Below are 25,402 nucleotides of genomic sequence, written 5' to 3' on the forward strand. Positions count from 1 at the left end.
CAAGATGACCACACAAAATGTAGGGTACGGTGGTCCTGAAAATTGATTCAAATTGTAGTAGTATTATGAGTTTTCCGTGAAATGGAGAAGTTATTGTGTTAAGATAAGATAAGATTAATGTATGTATAACAAACCTTTTTCAGTAAATTTGAGACAACAAAAACGGCTGTTTCCAGCTAAAGATTCTTTGGAGTTTAGTAGTGGTCCATCCATTATCTTGAGACTTTAAGTCAAACCCTTTCTCACACAAATAAATAAATAAAATCGAGCGGCTCGATACCTCAACTGAATATGTGTAAGTATTTGATTAATCTATTGATATCGGTATCGTGCTCTTTTTTCCCTTTGAACGAAAGTAATATATCTCCAAACACAAGAGCATATGCCCAAAAAGATTTGTATGAATCAATTCGCCACAATTTTTTCACAAAAGAATATCGATGAATTTATATGCCAATTTAATCTTGTTTGACTCAAAATCTTAAAAAATTGTTAAGAACAACCGTAAAATCGATTTCACGGTTTATCGAATTTTTTGTACCGCCCTAATAAATTATATGAAATGTCAACTTTCTTTTGTGGTCGGATAGTGAAAAAGAAATATCAAAGAGTTGGCGGCGGATAGTAGCAAATCGCGATGGGGTCGTGTGTGATGGTTACATCTACAAAATCACACAACCTTCACTCTTCGATTTCATGTTTCATAGAAGCAGCTCCATTTTGTCGCCAGCAACATCGATGACAACAACAAAGACAACGCATATTGGTAGCAGTGGGTATCGTGTCATGTTATTTCGTATTTATGTCATAAATTTTTCAACCATAGCCCAACTGGTTTTAGCTTTTCGTGCTATCATATCGTGTTACATTCGTGTTCTGTGTTAAAAATAGCCGACCCTAACCTACTAACTTCGTGTCGGGTTATCATATCCTTTTATAAATTCCCACCATGAGTCATGTTGTGTTCAAGGATGGGATCAGGGGGGTCTAGTAGCAGCGACTGCCACGACAAGAATTTTAAAAAATGCAATTATTATATGTAAAAAAAAAAAATTTATGCCCAACTTATATAGTCTCGCCACCACTAAATTTTTTTAGTATACATTTTGCCACTGCAAGGGTAAAATCCTGGTTCCGTCCTTGGTTGTGTTGTATGCGCGATGTGTTATTTCGTGTTCGTGTCAAAATTCTCTCAATACTAACCTGACCAAACAATGTACTCCGTATTATTTTGAGAGAGAGTAAAAAAATTAAAATATATATATTAAAAACCGTGCTAAAAAATAGTGGATGGTTCCGAGAACCCCAAGAGAACAAAGCCGTATCCCATCTCCATCTAGGAATACCGGGCCAGCGGAGAATCGAGAGGCGGGAGGGCACCAAAGCTACCCTTCGACCGAGCCATCCTATCCTACATGCGAACCCTTTGACAGAGCCATCCTTCGAATTATCTTACCATTTCGACTTAAGAAGTGTTTACGCTAGTGATTAACTTATGCAGCATAATTGTTTGATTGTTTTTATTTAATTTTATTTTGTTTGTTTGCGTTTGTTAGTTTTACAACAAACTTTTATGTGATATAGGTTTGTCTCGACGAGAATAATCGGAAAAGTAAAAAATTATGACTCTTATACAAGTATTTTGCAAAAAAAATTAGCGTAAAATTAACAGACGCAAGAAAAATTTAAATAATAATAAAATTAAAAAAATTGTGATGCATAAATTAATCATTAGCGTGAATAATATTAACACTCGAGAAACTTCATCACATCTTTTATTCTATCCATATCTAACATAGTGCAAAGCTAAAATATACTATAATCTTATTCATGCAATAAATAAGCATGTGGACCTCGCGCCATCAAAGTCTCCCAAGGAGAAGAAGGGATTATTTTGGTGTCTTGGGAGTTGGGAGTTAGGAGAGGGTAGACTTCCAACCATCTTTTTTTTGTACATATGTAGCAATATGGAGAAATTTTTCAGTGCCTGGTGGGCACGGGCCACGTGGTGCCGAGCACGTATTTCGGTCGTTCAAACATATTTTGGACGGTCCAGATCTGTTTGGACTTAAAGGGTGTTTTGGTAATTTTACACTAAAACACGTTTGGACAGCCGAAATCGTGCTCGGCACCATGTGGCCATGCCCACCGGCACTGAAAAACTTCTCCGCAATATGATACAGAACCAATTGACCAATTTTCACATGGGAAACAACTGGACTCAGAGATGCTATGGATTTAAAAATGGTTTTGATTCCATTATCACCTGTCACTACTCACCTCTCATTTGGACTGACACCAAATGGTATGTTTTCCCCACAGAATGAAGGCACGCCACAACACACACTCTCATTTCATTCTCTGCGAAAGCAAAGTCGGTTTTGAGCTAAAGTTCGATGCACGATCGTTTTTTGAAAATTTCCAGGTTGCGGAACCCTCCTGCCTTGGCATCCCTTACCTTGTAATAATGGTCCAACAAAAAAAAGGACTCTATCTCCAAAATTCACTTTAACCTCCGAAGAGTCAGGATAGGCCATGTGCGAGGATCGTAATTAGCTGTGAAAGTTCTAAGCGGATAGTAAACCCAAAAAGAGCATTCCCTTGTAAGAGAATTACATGGAAAATCGAATTTCAACTCCTAAGAGCATCTTCAACTTTGGCTTCAAATGTGGAGATATCAATTTTTTTAAAAAGGCTTATGTTATTAATTGACATGTTAAAATTTGACATATCCAAAATGTCTACTCCAACCTATTAAGTTTTGAGTAATCAAAGAAAAATTTTGACACTACATGTCAAATTTGACATGAGAGGAGACATTAAATGACAACTAAACATTTGACATTTTGATTAAACACAAGCCAATTCTCACTTGGCATGTTGTGTTATATTTGACATCCTTGGTTGAAGATGCTCTAAAGAAATCCAATAAAAAAAAAAACCCTCAGGAAACACCTCGTGAAACTTCCCAAAAGGTGGAAAAAAAATTCAGTGCGGAGCGGGTACCACGTGGTGCCTGCTCGCGCATCCGAGCCGTCCTTGAACGGCTCAGATTTGGAGAGAGAAAAGAAGAGAGAAAGTGTTGGGGTGAGAAAAGAGAGAGAGTTTCAATCCGAGCCATCTAAAAGTGTATCGGATGGCTCGGATGCGCCGAGCGGGTACCACATGGGATATACCCGTTCGGCACTGAAAAACCTCTCCAAAAGGTGATTTTTATTTGGGATTTTGGATCTTCCAAATCATTTTCGGAGATGCGAACAGCTGGAGACAGAGGTCCCCATGATTTAGATCAAACCTTATTTGTGAAATGGGACACCACAATTCGTAAAAATAGAATTTCAAACTCGAATTATGGATAAATAGCTCAACTCTTAAAATACACTTCACTGAGGTTGTTTGATTTATTTTAATCTTCGGAGATGCGGACGGCTGGGGAAAGAGTCCGCACCAATCAGATTTTCGGGGGAACGTGTTGGATTTGGTGGGAAAAAACAAGGTTTTTGTGTATTTTGCTCTTGTTTTATTGCATTCGTTCTTATTTTGTTGTATTAGTTTTTTTCAGGCCTATGAGCCGCGCAATTTGTATATGATTTTATCAATATAAGTTAAGTTTTTTTTCCCGGTCAAAAAAATATATATGAAAATGAAAACTGCAAATCAGCAAAACTCATCCAATACGTTTTAGCTGATGAATTTTTGGAGCGGTTTATGGAGGAAAGCAAAATGCCAAGTGATAAGTAGATAGCGCAGTGAAGAACGCGACCTACATAATAGCCAGCGGACCATTCTTCTCCTTGTCACATTGCACAATTAAGTGATTTCGCTCATTCCCTTGAGTAACACAATCGACAGGGAGCACCTAATAATACAGAGAAGGAATTTCAACCCAACTATCTCACCTATCCCGGACACAAGGAAAGTACAAAATAAGAGAGACCTACTTAACCTACTCGTTCTACTGTCCTCATCTGCAAGAAGATAAGGACTGATTACGAAACTTAAACTGTAGAATTGTAGAACAGTAAATATAATGGGACTGGATAATTATGAGGTATCCAAAGTGCCATTACAACTGAAAGAGAAGGGCAAAATCTAGCATGTTTAGTGCCAATCTTATATCAGAGCAATTCCTATGATAAAATGCTCGCTTTCAGCTATTACCGCCTCACGCTCAAATACCCTTCGGCAGGTGAATACACCTTCTTGACAATCTTTAGTTAGTCCGGAGTCCTGCATGGAAGGAAAGAACGCGTTTATTAAGCACAACAAGCAAAAAGATGATGCCACTTTTGTGCTAGGTCTGAATCGTCTGACATCAGTGAGTAATAAAGATGGAAGAGAGGAAATCTACTGCCGTGTAAGAACAAACAGACAACTGTTGCAAGTTACAAGTAGTGGTGATTCAGATAAATCTTCTTACCTCCAATAAGTTCAATATGACATGGAAGGACAGGCCGCTGGGCCTTTTTTCCCCTGGAGAATATATAAAACTTATTCAGAAGGGTATGCTACCTTATAGCTTTTTCCTAAGGTTAGCTTTTCTTTAGACAGTATCATATCCTTTGGTAAAATGAATAGACGGGCTGAGCAAAACAAAAAAATTGAATAGACGGAACCAATAGAATCATTAGAATCCCACATAACAGGCTTGCCCCAGAGCAAATAAAGCTACAATAACCACACGGGTGGGTGTGATTTAAGTATTTAAATACCACTCTTGTCAACACTAAAACTATGAAGAAGCTGGAGATGAGACTTCATTTCAGTCCACTGTGTAAGTTTCGCTTCGCTCATGCGTGTGTCGAGCTTACATGAGCCGAGCTCGAGCTCAGGAAATTAATTTCGAGCCGAGCTCAAGCTCATCTTCCATTGTGTATGTTTCAGGCGAAAAAAAATTAAATGATGTAAAGATGCGTTGTCATGCAACTGTCTTTTCAGGCTCTTTCCAGCAGTCTACAATGCAATAGCTACACAACTAACTGAACATTCAAAGCAAGACCTATACAAAGCACACTCAAAAAGAATCAAAGCTTGACAACAAAGGTTTCACCTGAAAAAGCTAGCTACAGTAGGAATCAACCCTCCAAAATTTTCCATGGAACATCTGAGGACAAAAATTCAGCGAACCAAATCTACCTGCAATCTTTCAGCCTGCTACTTTTACGGTGCCGATCTCAGCAATTTTTGAGCTCTTATGCTGCGATAGTGTCACCAATAAGCAGAATACACAGTTAATGGAGAGTAGGAATAGTAAGAATCAACATCGTGCATGTTTATAATACCCCTATGAGAATCTGAACATTTTTTTTTTTTTTAAGTATGAGAATCTGAACATACGGAGATACCCAGATGAATGCATGAGTATAGGTACTTGCAATCCTAAAATATTGTAGGTATATACATGACAATGTTAATATGTTTCTCTCTTCAGTGCATAAAAGTGCACTTCGAGTTCTTTGCAGATGTCCTTACATACACACTTCAACAAAGATATAAACAATCTACACACACAAGTATATAAAAGGGATCGATTCTTTTTATGCACTTATATCACGGGGACCAAGATACAGACAAAGGAACTGCTAGCGGAGTTATAGGTCAAGCTGGCTTTGGAGGGCTGTTCAAAAGATCCTGGAAGGTGGCTGACAAAGTTATTCTGGAAGGCAGACTACTAGCAATCCCAGAGGCTGAGCTGTGGGCAACCTATCGTTGTCTCACAATTGTCCTGGTGGAAAGCTTTGAAACACTGCTGATTGAGGCAGACTCCAAGGCTCCCATAACTCTGCTTAAATATTGATCCCTGGAGCTCCAGAACACTCTTCCTATATAGCTAGCAGCAAGTGTAGTCTACGAAGCAACAGGTGAGGGGCCGGCGGCGAGCGGAGAGACAGATGCAAGGTGGTTCAGATAGGGTATCTACAGAGAAGGAATTTGAGGGGTTTTCAAGAGGTCTTGCATGTGGCAGTCGATGGGTTGTTGTCGCGGCTGTGACAGCGAACAGTTTGGGAGGACAAATGAGGGTTTTTCCAGAGGGTTGTTTTTCCAGCAAAAAGAGGTCGACGAGGAGCTTCTGGCAAAGGGCAGATGAGGAGTTTCGGGCGAGGGCTATGTTTTGGAAAAGGGGCAGATTAGGGGCTTCAGGCGATGAGGCAGATGAGAGGATTTCGGGGTGGGTTATTTTTCAGAAAGTGTTGCTGATGGGTTGCTGGCGATGGTTGATCTTTCCGGCAAAGGTGGTTTTTGAGAGACTTGTTGGGATGCTCGTCAGTTTCTTGGTCTCATGAATATCATATTGGGAAGGCCATTTGTTTTTTTTGGGAACAAAAAAGCATGGAAAACACAAGTGTAATTATGATATTCATTTGGGTGTGATAGGTGCAGGTTATTAAAAAGCATGTGGGGTTCAAGCTTTAGGTGTTTAATTGGCATCTTTTCAGCTATTTTATTTAAAAATTGAGGGGCTGAGGGGTAGGTTAAGTTATGTGAGTTGCAGCACTAGAAGAGTTTGATACTGTTCGAAGCTCTTTCAATGTATTTGCTATCCTTAATGTAACGATCTCATTCTTTTATCTTAATGATAATGAGATTTTCTTTGCCGTTCAAAAAAAAAAAACCTTAACAGGAAAAGGCTAGTAATACTTAGGAAGTAGTTCCTTATGAGTTAGCAGTACTTCGAAAGAAGTCCTACCAACAGAACCAATACTAATTTAAGAAATTCCCGGTCTCCTTATTACCTTGCTTTTCTTGTGACTCTGAATGCCATTAAGGTCTTCATCTCCATCATGCTTCCTTTTCTGAAATTATTGAAATAGAATAACATTCAGATGTATCGTCTATTGAGAGTTCCAAACCCAGAAGATGGGCAAAGGTGACACTCTGCAGTCACATATATCCACCATTGAACTCAATCTGAATTGAAGACTTCAATTGTTCTTCCTTTTCATCTATGCAGTTAATTTCAAGATTCCAAACGAGAATAGTTCTTTTGTTGCCCTACTTGTTTGCGGATAACATCCCTTCCCGGACAAGACTATAGTTCAACCGCAAGAAGATTGAAACCACAAGTAACGGGGTAATCATACCATAGGTAACCCTCGACATTCATAATTGGATTACACTTCTACTATTACCTATAAGCAAAGCAGCAGGATGAAAATCAGAAATCCTAACCTTTTCATGATGTTTCTTCGTGTGTCCAGCACCAGGTTCTTGATGCCCACTTTTATCTTTCTTTTTCTCCTTGTCCTTGTCTTTACTTCTATCCCTGTGGCGATGCTTGTGCTTCTTATGTTCTTTATCCTTCTCTCTATCTTTATCCTTGTGCTTTTTATGCTTCCGCTCCTTATCTTTGGACTCGCTTTTACGTTTTCCAGCAATCGTAGGAACACCCTTTTCTGCCTACAGAACATTAGATCAAATTGGGTCAGTACTTCTGATGTAGTTAACACAGAGTGACATAACAAACCGTGGAAGAAACCCCTCTCAAATCCCAATCATCCCATTTATACAATAATAGTCGCAAAGAAGAGACATCATCTAGTATGACCAACCAAATGAAACGAGAAATCCAATGTAAGCCTCAAGATGGCAAAGAAAATTACAGTAGACAGATCAATTGGAGCAGTTTCTCTCAGTTGAAAGGCTTTGGTGAGGACAGGTAGGTCAAAAGGCTGTATGCAAACATTTGTTTCTCGTGAATAAGATGTATCCTGAATGAGCTGATCCAATTGCATCCCTTCACCTTTCATAACTTCTGAGTCCCCAACCACATTGTGAAGGTAGTGCGAGTCTGAAATCGACAAGGGAAGAGACCTTTTGCAGAAGAACTGGTGGTGAGGCAACAACTTGTAGTGACTTATAAGATCCACTGCCCCAGTTAGTTCTCTTGGCCCTACTGTTCAAAAGACACAGTCAACGACCATTATCAAACTGAACCATACTCTATAAAACCCAAAGGCATGTCAATCGGAAAATATACAAAAGGACATATGCCACAATTGAGAAGCATGTATTACTTTATGCTAGACAGATTACCTCAAAAACTTAATCAGGATACCCTGAAGAGATATGATCTGAAGGACAGATCACAACATTTTACAAACCAATGGTTTCAAAACCCAAGGGGAAAAAAAACAAGAAATCATAGGTTACATAAGTAACAATCTTAAAAGGCTACAGTTGTTTCCAAGGTAATGCTAGGGCTTGGTGCTTGAAATCATTTGCAATCTATGTACTGCCAGTCTGTTTATGCCAAATTCCAATTTCCTTTTGCATGGACCAAGTCAGAAAACTATACTGAAGATTTCACATACTTCAAGGTTCCAACAACTACTTATGCAGATACAAGAGGTGAGGTAATCGATACACGCACGCACGCATGAGAGAGAGAGAGAGAGAGAGACTCTGCGCATCAAGAAGGGAATTCGTATGAGCCTTACATAATGACCAATGCGCGGTAAACTGTAACCAATAGATTAATACCAATTAAAATGCAAATTTAACAAATGTTTTGAAAAAACAAACTATTTCACCTAAAAATTTAACATTGCTCATAAACAGCAGGCTCTTCAGAGACATTCATCAGGCTCTTCAAATTTAAAATTTTAACAAATTTAAAATTTTAGAGGGTAGGCTCAAAGACATTCATCAGGCTCTTCAGTTATTTAACAACTACCACATTAAAGCTCATAAACAGCATGCCTAAGCATGATGATAAGTTGATAACAGGGAATCTGTTGTATGTGCTTGAACCCATCTTTGGACGCACGATGTACCCCTCATATTTGTCATGTCTTACACAGTAAACAAGTAAAGCGAGCCATGCATAAAAATGTTGACTTGAACACAAACATACCTAGATGCAGTGTTCCAAAAGACGGGCTAGGCGGCCCACCCAACCCCTAAATTTTAGGGTCTAGGCGTTGATTAGGAGTTTTGTATGTAATCTGGAATTAGTTGCCTTAATTGGCTAGGCGGGGATTAGTCAGCGGGTTTATTTCCCAAATTTTTAGTTAAACCTTTTACGGTTAAACATGTAATATTAAAATATAGGGGGTTAAGTGTCACATTCACATAAACGAAATAAATATATACCGATTTTATATATTAAGTACTTAAACTTCATTTTGTTTTGAACTTTGAACATCAAACTTTGTATTTGACAAGCTATTTGGAGTACCGGTTACTACTTCCAGTACTTCTTAGTTGTTAGTCTTAATTCTTTTCTTCCTAGTCTTATGTCATTTATTTCTTAAAATTTGGGGAAGGTGGGGAGATAGTTTTCAAAAAATTAGAAAAAACGACTAATCTCTAAAGGCCCGATTAGTCCCAACTAGCTCCTGGCAATTTTTAGAACATTGCAAACGAATGTAATACACGGATCAATAGCCAAACTCCACGGGTTGTCCTAAACATCTCAGATGAAAATCACCAAAAACAGACAAAACCAATGAAAATGCACCAAAGTCCCAAAGAAACACAACCAATAACTCCAATCCAATATGTTCTTCAGTAAATGTAAAAAAAAAAAAAAAAAAGAGGCAAGTACAGTACCTCTTCCAAACCTCTTGCCTTCAGGATCCATCAATCAACATCTGTGAACTATTATCACCGGCGGTTTTATGACCAAAATTGGAAAGAAAGAACGTTCTTAACTTCTGACCGCAACCAAACTTGAATTAATACGGAAAGAATGTGACCTTTCGTATCACTAGAGGTTCAAAAACTGTATATGTTCATTTCCGTTGCCAAATTGAAGCAAGAAAATATCAAACTTTCAGCGTAGTAGAATTTACTCGATTAATCTCCAAAAGAAACATAGAATCCAATAGTTTAGAAAAAGCAATTACAGCTTGTTATACCATTCCCATTTAGCAGGAGTTATCTTCCAAAGCGATCACTAACTTTAAGCTTAATCCTTTTTCAGAAAATCGCAAGAACAAAAAATACTTCATTTGTGAAACGAGAGAGAGAGAGAGAGAGAGCGGGGGGAATACCCGCAGAGAGAGAGAGAGCGGGCGGAATACCCGCTCTTATCGTCGCCGGAGCTTTATTGGAAAGGAAGATTTTGGGATTCTGATCGGTTTGTAAATTTTAGGGCTGACACACACACGAACAAAGATACAAGGGTGTAATTTGTGCTGGGGCCTGGGAAACAACCCTTTGTATAGGAGATCCGGGCCATCCGGCTATGATGCCCAGTCCCATTTTGGGTATTCATGCCCCATTTTCTCTCGGGATTGTATAGACGGTGTGTGGGGCCCACCAATAGGTTCCACACAAATGCATCAATTAATTAATTATTTTTTAAATGATTTTATAAAAAATTAGCTCAATTGAAATTTTGCAAGTGCCTGACCTGATATTTTTTTGGACGGTTGGTTTTTGCGCATCTATGCGAACGATGCAAAATTTGGGGGCAGAAAATGTGGGCTCTCAGAGATGGATTAGAATTGGCCCTCAACAAGCATGGGTCGGATCAGCCACAATGCAATCTAAGTAATCTTGTACATGACGGCAGATTTTTTATGAAGCAGTTGGGAGTGGAGAAGATTGAACAATGAAACAAATTCGCCGATATGTAAACTACTGTGCCTTGTAATGATGCTTTAGATTTTCGTATATTTTATGTTGCTCTAGTCTGTATTAACTCACAACTTTACAAAGACTTCAATAGAAAAGTTGTGTATCCTAGACTCTTGTACGACGTACACTTTTATTTAAATGCACCTGATTTACGAAAAAGAAAAGTCACAATATCGCAAGAGTTAATTTTATGTTGTAAGAGATAAACCTGTGTTTGAAACAAGACCATTTACTCCAATCCAATACATTATGACCATTGTTTTTTCAATGAATCAGAGACTACTAGCACCACAATTGAAATTGTGCAGCTACACAATATTAAGGGCTGTGAAGTTGAGTTTGGTTGCTCTTTTGGTACAACGGATTGAGTTGGAATTAGGATACTATGTAGATTGCGTCTACCATGTGACAAAATAATCTCTTTTGTCTTAAAAAAAACAAAATGAGCCAATCGATGATTCGATGCAATGGTTGAATACTAAAATTTATACCTAGAAAAGTGAGTATGCCATAAGAATCCCATACTGAAGAAGAACAAACGAAAACCCGACTAGAGTATACAATATTGCAACAAGATATTACCCCGATTCTGCATCAATGGTAATGCTACAATTGCGTCCCCACACTAACATTGCGCATTGGAAGAACCAAGACATGGCAGAACCAGAGAGCGCGAGAGCCATGGCTTTTCCTTTCCCCACCATAACCATTCTATCTCTACGACTCTTGGTCTTCAAAATCGCATTAGTTAGCATTCAAAACATCAGTGATTGGATGGTAAAAGAGCGAGAACAGAGATTGTTTGATTACTTCGTCTTTGCTCACTGTACAAGTCTAATAATCACAGGGCCTCGAATGCAAGACAACAAATAGTATAACACTCTAAAACAATAGGCAGCAAAGTTGCCTTCAAAACTCAAATCTACTTGTTATTAGTCCTTCAACATGTATGAAAACTGTCTGTGTTCAACTGTCTTTGTAGCACCATACAGATCAGAATCAATGAAGAAAACTGTCTTTGCTATCACCCTGCATATCAGAATCATTGAAATTCAGCTAATTGTACTGTTAGAGTTCTCCTTAGCGCATAAAGTACAACAGCAAATAGTAACTTACGACGACGATTTCTTTGGCCCATTCAACCCATGAGATCTATGAAGTTGACACTTTGAATGCAAATCTGCTCAATAATCTTATATCGTCCATCTATAATCTCTACATGCCCAGGGGATACGCTTCCAAGCAATTTTTTCCCCCGAATTTACGCCAAAAGAATAAGGATTAACAATCCATGCAAAAGAATCAAGTTCCGTCACCCCATCTTGCAAAAACCCACTTCATCCATGTGGAAAAGCAATACTTAGAAAGATGTTCTGGTAAATCCACCTGCATAACACAACAAATATCAGGCACTTGAATATATATGCTACCTACATACAAAATAAACGAAGTCCTATTTCATTATGATTCTATCTCTAATCAGCATCTACAAATTGTGGCTGCAACTATCAAATGAAAGGGATAAGAAGAGCAGCCCAATGAGAACAAGAAAACGTTGTTTAGAGATAGAATCAAAAAAGAAGACACACAATACAAGTGTGACACAAAAAATGAAGTTTTGTTTCAGTATTAATTAAATCAGAAGACAAAGAAAACCAGCAAAGGTCGTAGTACACATTTTGAATGCCCAAAGCTGTTTTTCTTCCCCTAGAACAAATTTGCTGGAATGGGATGATGCCACAAGCTCCTGGCATACCAATAAAAAAGGCAAGGGAACTGATAAACATGCACACCAAGAGGACTTTCCCATGCACACATCAATAACTTGGCATTACTACTTAAATCAACAACTTTATGCTTACTTATCCTGTAGCTATTACACGACAATATTGTTACTTGATGCACGGTGCCTATTTCACTATTTGAAATTTGTACAACCCCAACATGCACATTAAAAAGGTTTGCTTGACAGGATTTGGAAACAGGATTAGAAACAAATTACAACCACATAAAAAGAAAGGGATACCAGCGCATCCAGGAAGAAACGCCATGGCACTGATCCTAGACATAAAGAAGCTTCAGAATTTAAATAGAACATAGTATAGTAAACTCACACTGCTCCATGAAGTAGAATACCCATCAGTAGATAGAAACCAACTTCCAGCCCTAGATTGCAAACTCAACCTGTTCTTTGACATATCAATATCCAGTAGCTCATTGTCATAGCAGTCACTGTCATCCAGGTTTTTTCTCCTTTTCTTTCTACGCTTCTCTTTCTTTTTCCGTTTTAGTCTAACAGAAGTTTTCTCATCCAAATCAGACTCCCATTCTTCTGAAAATCCATCACTGTGTAACAACTCATAACTGCTGGACTTGCGAAAGCTTATTCCATTATCTATGAACAGCGATTCCCAGGACTCGGGACTCTGGCAATCCTCTGATAACCTGTAATGAAGAGCCCAAGACTGTAAGCCCAACAATTTTACTGATTCTATGCTCTTTTCCTGAAAGCATTCTTTCATGATTGGGGCCAAGCTACTGGGATGGCTTGAGCACATGCAAACCTGTGCAACAATGTCTTCAATTTTTAATTTTTCGTCCTCGTCCCCTTCTTCATGCAAAAGCCGCAGAATCTGCCGTCCTTGACTTACAACTGCATTTAGGATGAGGAGTTGATCGATAGATGCAGAATCTCTGCACTTCGAAAGTATAATCTCAAGCAAACATGATAAGTCACCAAAATCAACTGACTCAATCCTCGGATTGAGAACTTTACGGAGTGACTCCAAGAAAACACAGAAGTCTCGTTCTTCAAGAATAATAAGAAGGTGGTGGCACAAAGAAGAGAAAGATTCCTCCATCAGAAAGTCATTTATGAGTTCCCATACTTCTTTTGCATCCTCTTTGTACATCAAATTGACAAAGAAGTCTAGGAAGAATTTTGTATCAACAAACAAAATCTCACCATCTTCTAATGAATCAGCAAACTCATTGGATGACCAAAATTCAGGCACATTTTCGATAAAGTTTTCCACCGTTTGTTGGACATCCAAATCAAGGAAGTAATGAGGCTTTGTAGCAACCACGGCAGGAGACTGTCCATGTTTCCCCTTCCACTCGAGCTCCTCCCAACAGATGTCCCGATTCACAAAAGCAAATTGAGACAATGCCTTGGCACCTTTTCTGTGCCCAAAATTACCACTTCCAGCGAAACAAGAAAACCACTGCAATATTCGCCTTGGATTTCCTGCATTGATTGAGAGCAATGGCACAATAAGTCTGTAAACCTTAAAATCAAAAGCCGAGTTACCACAACAACTGATGCAGCGATTTGTACTACTATGCCATGGGGATGCAATTTAATAAGCAGAAACAGGGACCAGGTAAAGCCATTGAAACAGAGGCAGAGTGCGGACTGATTATAGACCTAAACTTCACAACGCTGTTCAAAAAAAAAAAACAAACTCCACAACTACTTGCATTAAGCAGCTATCGTCATTGCGAACTTGTATTCCTGTACTTGGCAACCCATGTGCACAAAGAAGTGGGCCAAACGGTCCTTTAGGAAGCATTAGAAACTTCCCAAAACCTTTAAGCCCTAAACCCTAGACCATGCCTACATATAGGGCTAAACAAAAACAAAAAATGTACTTTTTAAAATAACAAATGTGGATGATATATCATAAAACCCGCACGCTTGAGCAAGAAGAACGAGGCTGAATCTACTAGGTACTTTATTTAAACTAAAAAAAAAAAACATCACTGAACATAGGAGAGGTAAAAACTCAATGTGCGAAAACTAACATGCCTTTGAAGAAATCCTCCAGCAGGTGGCTTCTCTTGGCTAAGATAGACCCGGCTTTACGCGGCAGCTTCTCAAATATCATTTGAAGAATTTGAGCTGCTAGGGCCCTTTTCAGTGGCTTGGACCTCAATATCTTCACAAAAAGATCACGCCGATGGCGCGGAGTCACCGAACTCATGCTTGAAATACTATTGCAAAGCCACAATCGAGCCTCGGACTGACCTCCGTGTGACGCAAGAACTGACCACATCAAGGATTGCAACTCGTTCAGAAGAGATATACGATGCTTAACGGATTTATCATCCACGGTATCGCTCCAGGTGGGTTCAGATAGAAATAATTGAACCATTTTTTTAATGCCTGAAAACAGTGGATAACTGGCTTGAGGAGGCCCTAATTGAATGCAAAACGAACCCTAGATAAGACGGCTAATAAATCGATAGTAATAGAATCTAAGTATTTCTTCAGACTTTTACAAAATCACAAACCCTAGAAAGCTACAACATTATCTTCAATACTCATGTAAAACGAAATCGGAGCACATGAATCTGACCTGAAAGAGAAGCTCCTTCAGATGGCGAAACGTCTCTGCCTGCTGCAATTCCTGTGAAGTGTGATGGGACTTCTCCAAACACCCTTTGGCGGTTTAAGATGGGGAGCAAGATTTCTTTAATTAGATTTCTGTAATTTCTTTTCGATCCCGTCAAAGGAAGGCCTCCTCGTCAAGATTAGGAGATTCGTTAAAAAATCTCCAAGATCCAACTCCGGTCAATTATCTAAAGAGCAAATTATTCGTGGATTGGGTGTTTTTGAGTAATTAAATTTCAATAATTCTAGGAACACATTCACTCTCATATCCAAACACACACACCCACACTCACATGAGTGGTGGGCCCCATACACACACTAGAGTGTGTAGTGTGTGTGGGACCCACCACTCATGTGAGTGGTGGGTATGTGTTTGAGTGTGAGAATGGATGTGTCCCTAGCACCACTCATTAAATTTTGAGTTTGGTTATTAAGTTTTTATTATCGGTAAAAGTTGTTTTTTCGGAACAAAAAATAAGTTTTTTTTTTAAGAATGTAATTTCAAATTTAAAAATTATAAGTTTATTAAAATTTAAAAATATGCAATATGGATCTTGTTTGGAAGATCGATGAGATCTTTTATACGATGAAAAAAAATTGAAAATTTATTTTTTATTTAATTTATTTTTTAGTTTAAAAATGTGAAATAAACTGCTTATTTTTTAAGAAGGTTTCTGGAATGAGACCTTAGATTGTGAAATTTGGTTATATGCTAAAAAATTTATAACTTTGTTTATTATAATGTAGGGTATTTTTTGAACATTGTTAAATTTATTTATCCACGCTCATTTACTTATTACAATGGAAATGCTATTAGGTTGATGAGGTAAATAATCAACTGTGAAGTAGTTAAAGTTAGAAATTTAAATCAAATCTCTTTTAAAATTTAGAATATGTTTATGCTTAACTCAAGTAGGGTTGTAAATGACCCGACCGCAAGTGCAGTTCGGTTCGGTTCGTTAAAACTCGGCTCGGCTCGGCTCAGTAAAACGAGTCAAGCTCGAGTTTTGGCTCGTTTATTAATGAGCTCGTCGAGTGAAGCTCGACTCGTTTGACGAAATCTAGGCTCGTTAAGGATGGCACAACTGGATTAAAGAGGTTTGTTTAGTAAAACATTGAGTTTGGCTCGTTAAGACTCGAGCCGAACTCGAACTCTAATTATTAATTTGTTTAATAAACAAGTTAAACTCGAGCTCAATAAAACTCAACTCGTTTACAGACCAGCTTTGGGACAGGTGGGATGGGTTACCAAAAGCATCTCCAGCCTTGACCCATTTTAAGACTCAAATTTAAAAATGGGATAAAAATCACAAAAATCTCTCTCCAATCTTTGACCCAAACCCTTTCCCATTTTTGGTTTTATCCATTTTTTTGCCCAAATCTGAGACAACTTTTGCCTTGACTCATTTCTCCAACGGCTAGTTAGAGAGAGAGAAAAAGGGAGATGTGTAAAATTTGGATTTGATGGTTGGAGATGTGGCTACCCAAAATGAATTTTTACCCAAAATTTGACTCAAATTTGAAAAAAAATATAAGTGAAGGCCGGAGATGCTCTAATCCGTCCGCCAAAAAAGAGAGAGGACATGCGGGATAGCATAGCCCGCTAACCAAACAGACTTGAATTGCGAGTCAGGAAAACCTTCTTCTCAGCTCTCTCTCTCTCATCAGTCATCACCTTCTGTCTCGCGCTCAACGCTGTCGGCACGACCCTAGCCTCAAACGGTACGTCGGTTTCTCTCTCTCTATATATGTGTAATATGCATATCTATGTATCGGTCTTCTCGTAAGAACGGCGCGAATCAATTTCCTCTCTAGTTTTTTTTTGGTTAAGATCACTAATTTGCTTTTAGGGTTTTGGATCCGTTTTCTTGGTCCAGTCCAGTACATGCCTTTGTTTTGTCAGTCAAACTATGCGTTCTCGATTTTGAGGAACTCGTCAAGTTCAAGCTAAACCTGAACAATCCACTTCATGGCTCCGTTGCAGCCTTGTGTGAAACCGAGTTCTTTGTCAAATTAACTTTGTCGGGTGGATTTCCAAGGGTATAAGATGAGATGAAAGTTCTACTAGCAAAACAGTTTCGGGCTTCCTCGATAACGCATTGGTGTTCCCCTGGGAATGCCTCCTTGTTGAGAGGTAGCTTGTAGCTTGGGTCCCTTTCGAAATGCTTGTCGCCTCAGACTAGCAGTTTCGTCGCCTATAGCAAGTGCAATGCTGAAGGCTAGTAGCAGATGTCGTTCGGCCAGTCCCTCGATTCTACCCAATGTATTTTTTCTTATCTACTTCTGATGTTGTCGAGAATCGTTGTGGTGTAGCATTTTGATGTGGAGCTCCAACCGGGTTGTTTGAACACCTTGTTTTTATTTTACAATACTACTTTCTTGGTTGATTGTTGTCAGGTTGGTAAAAAAAAAAAGAGAGTAAAACCCTAATGGAATGGTGGGTTTATTTTTTATGAGATCCATTTGCGGTTTTGTTACGATGAGCCATGTAATTCTAATCTGGATGATCGTAATGCAGGTATTGTCACGTGGTGGCTCTCTTTTCCGTGCTAATGGCTTACTCTGGTGTGCTAAGTATCTTGTTCGCCGCTGGTGTCTGGTGTGCAAGTTATGCATTTGTTGCAGTTGTTGGGATTGTCCAGATTTTCAATATCCTCCGTATCTCCATTTGAATTGGGAGGCTATCATGGGCTGCAGCTAGTTATTGGCCTATTAGCAGTGGGAGGTGGTTTGAAACTTTACACCTCATTGACTGTGTTATCCACGTAGCATTATATCTATGTTTCTTCAGAGTAGTGTGTATATAGTCCCATGTTTTAAGTTTTGTGTCGATCGAACAGCTTCTAGACATACATGTGCTATCTTTTGGCTTATCAATTGAGAAAGATTTCTGGCAGTCAGCCCGTTTGATAGATCGATTAAGTGTTTGTCATCTTACCCCTGCAGTTCTTAGAAGCTAAAGTCTTTGGATGAGCTTGCATGACTGAATCAGAGTTTTTGGAGCTCAATCTCCAAGTGCTGCTTATTTTTCCTCTCATGTTCATACAATGGTTCTAGGATCCCAGAAAGTTATTTCCCAGAATATCCCAGAATCCAACGTGGACTTCCCCCTCACCCTCGTATGGTCCCACTTTGTTTTCTCCTTTTGTTTTGTTATGGACAAGATGGCGCACAAAGAGAAAAAAATGATTGTCTTTTTGCGGTTATTACACTTGAACGGTTGAACATACCAAAGCCCTTTTGCAGTCCAACGGCCTCCCAGCTTGATCCCCGCTTAATGGACGGCCACCTAACCTTCCCTGTTCGCTATCGGAAAATCAATTGTTGGATTTCTCTGGTATGCTTGAGAACAAAACGTGGGTGCAGAATAAATTGGTATTTCCACTCCCACTAAATCAAAATCCTCCATACTCATACCCATCTAAATGTGAATTACATGTATATGCAAAGTCTATACTTGTAATTTTTTTTTGTAGTTACTTTGCCTTAGTTTAAGAACTTAAAATGTACTTTTGACCAAACCAAACCATTTTAATTAAACCTAGGTATGGCAAATAATGCATTACTTATTTCATTTCATATACCTCAACACACTTCTAAGAATTGAGATATGAGAGGACTAATATATATTGTTCTTGTTCATTCGGTGAAGGTTGATTGTTTCTTTTCCTCCTATTCAACTAGGGAGCACACTAGGTTTCGTGTTAATGTCGATTTAAGTATTTTCCTTTCATCATGCTTAAGTAGGTCCCACACTACATACAAGTCTCATATTTGTTAATGTTAGTTTGATAATTGAGTTTAGTAATTTTTTGGAGTTAAAAATGGATGATTATGAGACTAAATCATTATTTATGCTACAATATAGAGACAGAAATGTCTAGTGATTCAAGTGGACACCGGAAAGAAGATGAAGTTGAAGTTGATTTAGAAAAAAACATATAATGAAGAAGATAAAGTTGAGGACCCTAATGAGGAAGATAAAGACAAAGTTGAAGATCCTAAAGTGGGAATGGAATTTAATTCGATTGATCAGATGTATGGATATTACTCGAGATATGCCAAACAAAGTGGTTTTTCAGTGTTCTAAAGTAACTTAACCGGGGGGGGGGGGGGGGGGGGGGGGGGGGGGGGGTGGTTGGCGCTAATGGGGAGTGTAAGTACGTAACATTAGCGTGTAGTCATGCTGGAAAGCCAAAGATAAAAACTAGCAAGCCTGTGAGGCTGCGAAAGCAAACAAAAACGGAATGCAAATTAAGCTGGAGTCAATGCAGTCCTTTGCTCCAATGGAAGTTGGATGTTGAGTTCCTTGGTACTCCACCATAATCATGAGATGAGTCCTAGTAAATCTCGTATTTTCAAGTCCAATAGAGTGCTTAACCAACATGGGAAAAGGAGGCTTGAAATAGACGATATAGCTGGAATTCAAATGACCAATGATTTTGGTTCTCTTTTGTCTGAGGCGGGAGGGGAGCATGAGAAGTTGCCTTACTTGGGGAAGGATGGTCAGAATTATATTGAAAAGTTTGGGCGTTTGCGTCTTGGGGAAGGAGATGTGAGTGCAATGCTCAATTACTTTCAGAAAATGCAAGCTCATAATTCCAATTTTTATTATTCCATGGACGTAGATGAAAAGGGTCTATTGCGGAATGTATTTTGGGCCGATGCAAGAAGTAGGACTGCATTCAAGGAGTTTGGTGATGTGGTTACTTGGTGAATAGATATGATATGCCTTTTGCTTCTTTCATAGGGGTGAATCATCACGGGCAATCGACATTGCTTGGGTGTGCGCTCATCTCCCATGAAGACACAGAGCCGTTAACTTGGCTATTCAAGTGTTGGCTTACGTGTATGTCTGGTTGCCCTCCTATTGCAATAATTACAGATCAAGACAAAGCAATGAAGAAGGCCATAGAGATTGTTTTCCCTAACGCACACCATCGGTGGTGTTTGTCGCATATCTTGAAAAAGGTTCCTGAAAAATTGAGAGGGTACAAAGAATATGAAGCAATCTCATGTCATATACTTCAAGCAGTTTATGATTCATCGACGAAAGAAGAATTTGAAGAAAATTGGGGACATTTCATTGAGAAGTACAAACTCGAAAGAAATGAATGGTTACTGGGCTTGTATAGTGAGAGGCATTGATGGGTGCCTGCATTTGTAAACGATATATTTTGGGCAGGAATGTCAAGTACATAGCAGAGTGAAAGTATGCATTCATTCTTTGATGGTTATATCAACTCAAAGACTACCTTGAAACAATTTGTGAAGAGATATGAAAATGCATTGGCAGAAAAGGTGGAGAAAGAAAATGCGGCATAATCTAGTTCATTGTACTCGGACATCCCATGCATACTTTAGCCAATATGAGTTGGAGCAACAATTTCAAAGAGCTTACACTCTTGCCAAATTTAAGGATATTCAAAATGAGTTAAAAGGAATGATTTATTGTAACTTGAATCTAAGTAAGGACGGTGATGGTTTTTCCGAATATGAGGTACGGGAGGATGTGTTATGTGGACAAAGGAAAAAGCGAGTAATTTTCAAAATTTGTTTTAAGGAAAGTGCTAGTGAAGCTAATTGTAACTATCGCTTGTTTGAATCTCGGGGTATACTGTGCAGGCATTGTATTATGGTATTCCTAGAAAAGGGAATTTATTGTTTACTTGAGAAGTATATCTTGAAAAGATGGAGCAAAACTGTAAAAAGATGTCACACTAAAGTTCGAATCAGCTATGACAAATCCTTTGCCAATCTTGAAGCACGCCGTTACGACAACATGTGCAATGAGCGCTGAGCTTGCGGAGTTGGCGCAAGATTCTAAGGAAAGGTACGAGAAGGTGCTGGCAAATGTACGTAGACTAAAAGGAGATCGAGTTTAAGGAAGCTGAAGTGGTATGTGGAAGCCATGATTCAATCTCATGTGAAAATGGAGGACAAGAAATTTCTAAGGAGATTACAAATGTGGTTGATCCATTGGTTGTGCGGGAAAAGGAGCGACCACCATTTGAACGGGAGCAAGGCATGTCTGTAAAAGCTATTAAACGGGAAAAAAAAGAAGGGAGAACGGAGAAGAAAATAACAAATGCTGAGAAACTTATGAGGAGGTAATAATTTTATTTTTGTTTATTGATCTCTTGAATACAATTTTTATGCTATTTGATAACTTTTGGATAAATTTTGTAGGACGATGTTGGAAATGGAAATCTTTGGATACGTGGGACTTGGGACCCAAGATAATTTGCACCTAAATGTTAGAATCTTGATTTTTTTTCTTCAAATAATCTTGGATATGATTTGAACATCATAATGTCGAATGTAGGACTACTCTACCCAACGATCTCAACATATTGGCGGAATGAGTCCATTTGAGTCAAATATCACCCAAAGCGTGCATGCATACCACCAGTCAAGTTCGCTCCCGCTAAGAAGCTCTTCATTCCAGCCAAATATGACTCAAAGAGGAGTTTTCCCATGTCAGCCATTTATACATCAAGGCATGCAACCATATCAGGTATTTCTCTTTTATGTTTGTCCTCTATGATATACACTCAGATATTTATGATTCTATTTAACTCGCTCTTGTTTTTTGATTAGGGTCAGTACCGTTTCTTTCCATATTGGAGGACAAGTCATCACGGGTTCATCGACAAGCTGAACACCATACGACCATCTGAAGTTAAAAAAAAACTCCCAAGATTCTATGATGGTTGAAGTTGAAGATGCTAGAGACCGTTATTTTCTTGGCATTTTTTTGGTTAGGGTCGGTACCATTCCTAAGACGGAGGAAGTTCAAAATGTTATAAGCCAGCCCTTATGTTTTGGGTATTTGGTGCTCATAGTTTGCTCGGGCATCTAGAAATAGCTCACTATTTTCTGAACTAACATGAGCAAGTTCTCTGTATATGGTTTGTATATACTTATGTTTGGCATTTGGTGTTTCTGTATATATGGTTCTTGGAGAGGTCGTTTCGTTATTTTGCTGGCAACATATGTAGAACAAATTTTAGGGAAGAAGAATTGTTGAGCCTTGCCATTCCACTGCGATGGTGCTGCTGTGATTGTGGTCATATAGAGATCCAAATAAGAGTTATATGTCATTTACTATTGGGATTTGTCCCACATCGGTTAAATATCTCCTCCAAAACTAGTATATAAGCTTGGGCAGCCTCTCCACTCTTTGCCAATTGGTTTGAAGTTGGATGCTTTAACATGGTATCAGAGCTAGAGTTTCGGAGGCTTTTCCCATTTGTTTGTGCCATAGTTGCACTTTATTTCATTGTGATTCGTGTGTTCCGAATCCTTTGTTGACCTCTCCACGTGCGAGTCAGGAGTCGCACGTACGAGGGAGTATGGGAGTATTGGGATTTGTCCCACATCGGTTAAATATCTCCTCCAAAGCTAGTATATGAGCTTGGGCAGCCTCTCCACTCTTTGCCAATTGGTTTGGAGTTGGATGCTTTAACATTTACCAGCACAAAATTGGCTGCACCTTACTTCAAAATGATCGCAATCCACTGAAAGAGTACATTTTGTCACAGATAATTAGAACAATAATGTTAGGATACATGAAACTGAATCCATGAAATTGTCCGAGAAAGAGAATGAATCGTCTAGATTTATTGTATAATGAATTTGGACCATTTTTTTTTTTCATTCCTGAACAGTTTCATGGATTAAGTTTCATATATTGTACTACCCTCAAACAATTTTCTTGTTTTCTCCAACAAACAGGTTTATAGGATAAAATGCTAAAGGCGAGAAGCAAACCGAGTTAAGCGCATTCTTGTAAAGTTACAAGTCTGAAACTTATTTCGGTAGCATGGAGTTTACAAGGGAGCTCTAATTGGGCACATATTTAATCAGGTAGTTTAATTAGGAAGTAAGAGCCGTGTTTGGGTAGGAATACAAGGTAACATATTCCGAAGTACTAAAAAAAAAAAAAAACTAGATAGCAAATATCATTCCTTTTGATATTATATACATCAGCAGGGGTTTAGTGAGGTGAGTTCACAGATAATTCCGAAACTGTCCATAACCTTCTTGAACTCTAGAACCGTCCCTTGCGGGAGTTGAATCATGCCTCCACTGATGGAGGCCAGCTACCAATTGAGCTAAAAAGGAGTAAAGGAGGGTTTTTGGGGCGACTTTTCCACGCATAATACAGGCCAGATGGTTGCTGTACCACACAGAAGAGGCCGCGGCAAATTATATTCATCAACCATGCGAGGCTAGATTTTCCGGTACATTCAACCATGCGTGGCTAGATTTTCCGGTTAGGGCGACGAGGATGACTCTCCAAGTAATATGATTGTGCAGACTTCGCAATCTTTATTCGACTCGTGATTGTTTGACTTGGATAGTTCATACTTTAATTTTTATGAAAGTTTTTATTGGTTCAATCTTCATATCGTATTTATAGTCGCCATATTAAATACGGTATGTAATGATTTTCAATGATTTGAGATAGGTTTTGAGATAGACTATACAACGTGAGACGGGTCTTGCCATTAGCTAAATCTAGTGAGACAATCCGTGACCTGTTAAGATAGCCTATACGGAGTACTAGTCTTGGTTAAATTTTTTGTGACTATTGATGGGGATCGCTATTGTAATGGTGGTCTGTTCTTCAAGTTGAATGAAAGTTATGAAACCCTAGATTTTGATACAGTTGTATTAAAAGGGGAAGGTTGAATCGAAACCCTAGCAACTTTTCTCATTTGTTTCCAAATTTGTTAATTGTTCCATGTTTAAAATCAAATCCAAACTTCAACTTTGTTTTCAGATTAAATTACAAATCAATTGAAAGGGTAGCAACTTAGCTTTTTACTAGCTTAGACCGTCCTGAACTTAACTAGTATTCTTCTGAGATAATTGTTAATTTCCTATTTTATAAAATTATTTTTGGTGCAAAAACGCTATACCAGTATACTTTTCTAACATCGGGGTTGCTAGATATTTATTTATATAGTGGTGACTTATTTTGGCTTTAAGCAAGGTCAGAAAGTCATTAGAAAGATTAGTGCAATTTCAGAGAAAATAGGAGAGATCAGTGAAATTATCAAAATCATCAGAGGAGGTGATTGTAATTTACCCAATTAAAATTGGGCGCTGCTATTCGCAGCCCTCTATTTACTCCCATAGCCCGTTAAAAATTTTCAATTATACTCGACAGTTAGTTATCGAAATTGAGATATATTTTCAGCATCCAATTACCGAAATATAATATTTTTTTCAACAGATGTTTACCGAAAATGCATGTTCGGCAGTTGTTTACCGAAAGTTGAACATATTTTCGACATGTAGTTACCGAAATATAATCTTGTTTTCAACAGCAATTTACCAAAATGTTATTTATGATTTTCAACAACCATTTACCGAAATGTAGTGGGCTACGGGAGAAAATAAAGGGCTGCGAATAGCGGCACCCTTAAAATTTCCGTAGTCAATATGGATACATTTTTTTCTAATATCCTTTCTGCATCGCGCGCATACAAAGCTATGCTGCTGTTTCCCACTCCGTTCCAATTTGTTGATCATTCTTTTCTTTTTTGGATGTCCCAAAACAATGTTCACTTTAAAAAGTCTAACATAAAAATTGTATCACATTACTCATTTGCCATCTTTTACATTTAGGTATCTTGTTATCAAAAATAAAATATGGGCAAAGTGAAAAAAAATCTATACCAAAAATAAAATATGGGCAAAGTGAAAAAAAGAAAAGAAAAGAAAAGCAAATTGTGAGGGAGGGAGATCGTAGGTAAAAAAGGGCATTTTTTGGGGGGCTTTCTACCACTGGTTCTAGAAAATAGAAAATAATTTCTATCAGTTCTCCTTTAATTAATGAAATACTGAAACTCTATAGAAGTGTTTAAAACCTTAAATTCTGAAAGTGTCCAATCCCAAGAGCACCCTATGAAAGTGTCTAAACCTAAGGTACCTTATAAAAATGCCTAAACCCTTAGGGTATCCTATGAAAATGCCTAATCCGCTAAAACCCTATAATAGAAAAATGCACCCTAAAATCTCTACGAAAGTTTCTAAATCTAAACCCTAAGGCTCTATGAAAGCATCTAAACTTAAATTCTAGGATATCCTAATAAAACCCTACGGTGACACGTCCATTAATGATAAATGTATTTTTGTAAAAGTAAACTTAATAGTAATTAAGTATTACATATCTCTTTAATGAAAATTAAGTTTCACTTTTTTACTGTAAAAATCTCAAAAGTTAATTTATGCATTTCAAAATTCTGTTGTGTTTGCTTTACGACTCAAAAAGGATTTTTCAAAAAATTCTTCATACTTTCAATATTTCTCTTTCTATCTCTCTACTTATTATTCCTACTATTTTTTTAAAAAAAATTTCAAAAATCAATCCAAAAAAAAATTTTCAAAAATCAATCCAAACAAGTCAGAATA

The 25,402-nt window shown here is 38.2% G+C and overlaps 2 protein-coding genes and 1 long non-coding RNA gene across 11 annotated transcripts; 1 reads left to right on the forward strand and 2 right to left on the reverse strand.

The window, feature by feature from the left end:
- Nucleotides 1–4,011: 4,011 nt before the first annotated feature.
- LOC131312764 (mediator of RNA polymerase II transcription subunit 19a-like) lies at nt 4,012–10,127 on the reverse strand. 8 transcript variants are annotated; one of them, XR_009195975.1, is made up of 8 exons: nt 10,024–10,122; nt 9,553–9,608; nt 7,602–7,894; nt 7,171–7,398; nt 6,735–6,794; nt 5,137–5,197; nt 4,421–4,473; nt 4,012–4,230 (listed from the first exon to the last, which is right to left on the reverse strand). XR_009195975.1 is itself a non-coding variant. In XM_058340724.1 (7 exons), the coding sequence occupies exons 2-6, from the start codon at nt 9,581–9,583 to the stop codon at nt 5,147–5,149; spliced, it is 663 nt and encodes a 220-aa protein (XP_058196707.1). In that variant the 5' UTR covers nt 9,584–9,608; nt 10,024–10,122; the 3' UTR covers nt 4,012–4,230; nt 5,137–5,146. The 8 variants fall into 8 exon arrangements, 2 of the variants coding, with proteins under 2 accessions (XP_058196707.1, XP_058196706.1); XR_009195977.1 differs by lacking the exon at nt 4,421–4,473 and having other exon boundaries at nt 5,051–5,197; nt 7,602–7,891; nt 10,024–10,123; XR_009195974.1 differs by lacking the exon at nt 4,421–4,473 and having other exon boundaries at nt 5,051–5,197.
- Nucleotides 10,128–11,332: 1,205 nt separating this feature from the next.
- Nucleotides 11,333–15,099, reverse strand: LOC131312763 (uncharacterized). Of its 2 annotated transcripts, none has more exons than XM_058340721.1 (4): nt 14,943–15,099; nt 14,393–14,749; nt 12,699–13,831; nt 11,333–11,970 (listed from the first exon to the last, which is right to left on the reverse strand). In XM_058340721.1, the coding sequence occupies exons 2-4, from the start codon at nt 14,736–14,738 to the stop codon at nt 11,887–11,889; spliced, it is 1,563 nt and encodes a 520-aa protein (XP_058196704.1). In that variant the 5' UTR covers nt 14,739–14,749; nt 14,943–15,099; the 3' UTR covers nt 11,333–11,886. The 2 variants fall into 2 exon arrangements, with proteins under 2 accessions (XP_058196704.1, XP_058196705.1); XM_058340722.1 differs by having other exon boundaries at nt 11,733–11,970; nt 14,393–14,782; nt 14,943–15,093.
- A 1,454-nt stretch (nt 15,100–16,553) lies between these two features.
- On the forward strand, nt 16,554–17,889 carry LOC131314461 (uncharacterized). The gene is made up of 2 exons (XR_009196405.1): nt 16,554–16,699; nt 17,496–17,889. It is a non-coding gene; the product is annotated as an uncharacterized LOC131314461 (long non-coding RNA).
- Nucleotides 17,890–25,402: the final 7,513 nt, after the last annotated feature.

The sequence above is a fragment of the Rhododendron vialii genome, chromosome 13a (genome assembly GCF_030253575.1).
Source record: "Rhododendron vialii isolate Sample 1 chromosome 13a, ASM3025357v1".
NCBI lineage: Eukaryota > Viridiplantae > Streptophyta > Magnoliopsida > Ericales > Ericaceae > Rhododendron > Rhododendron vialii.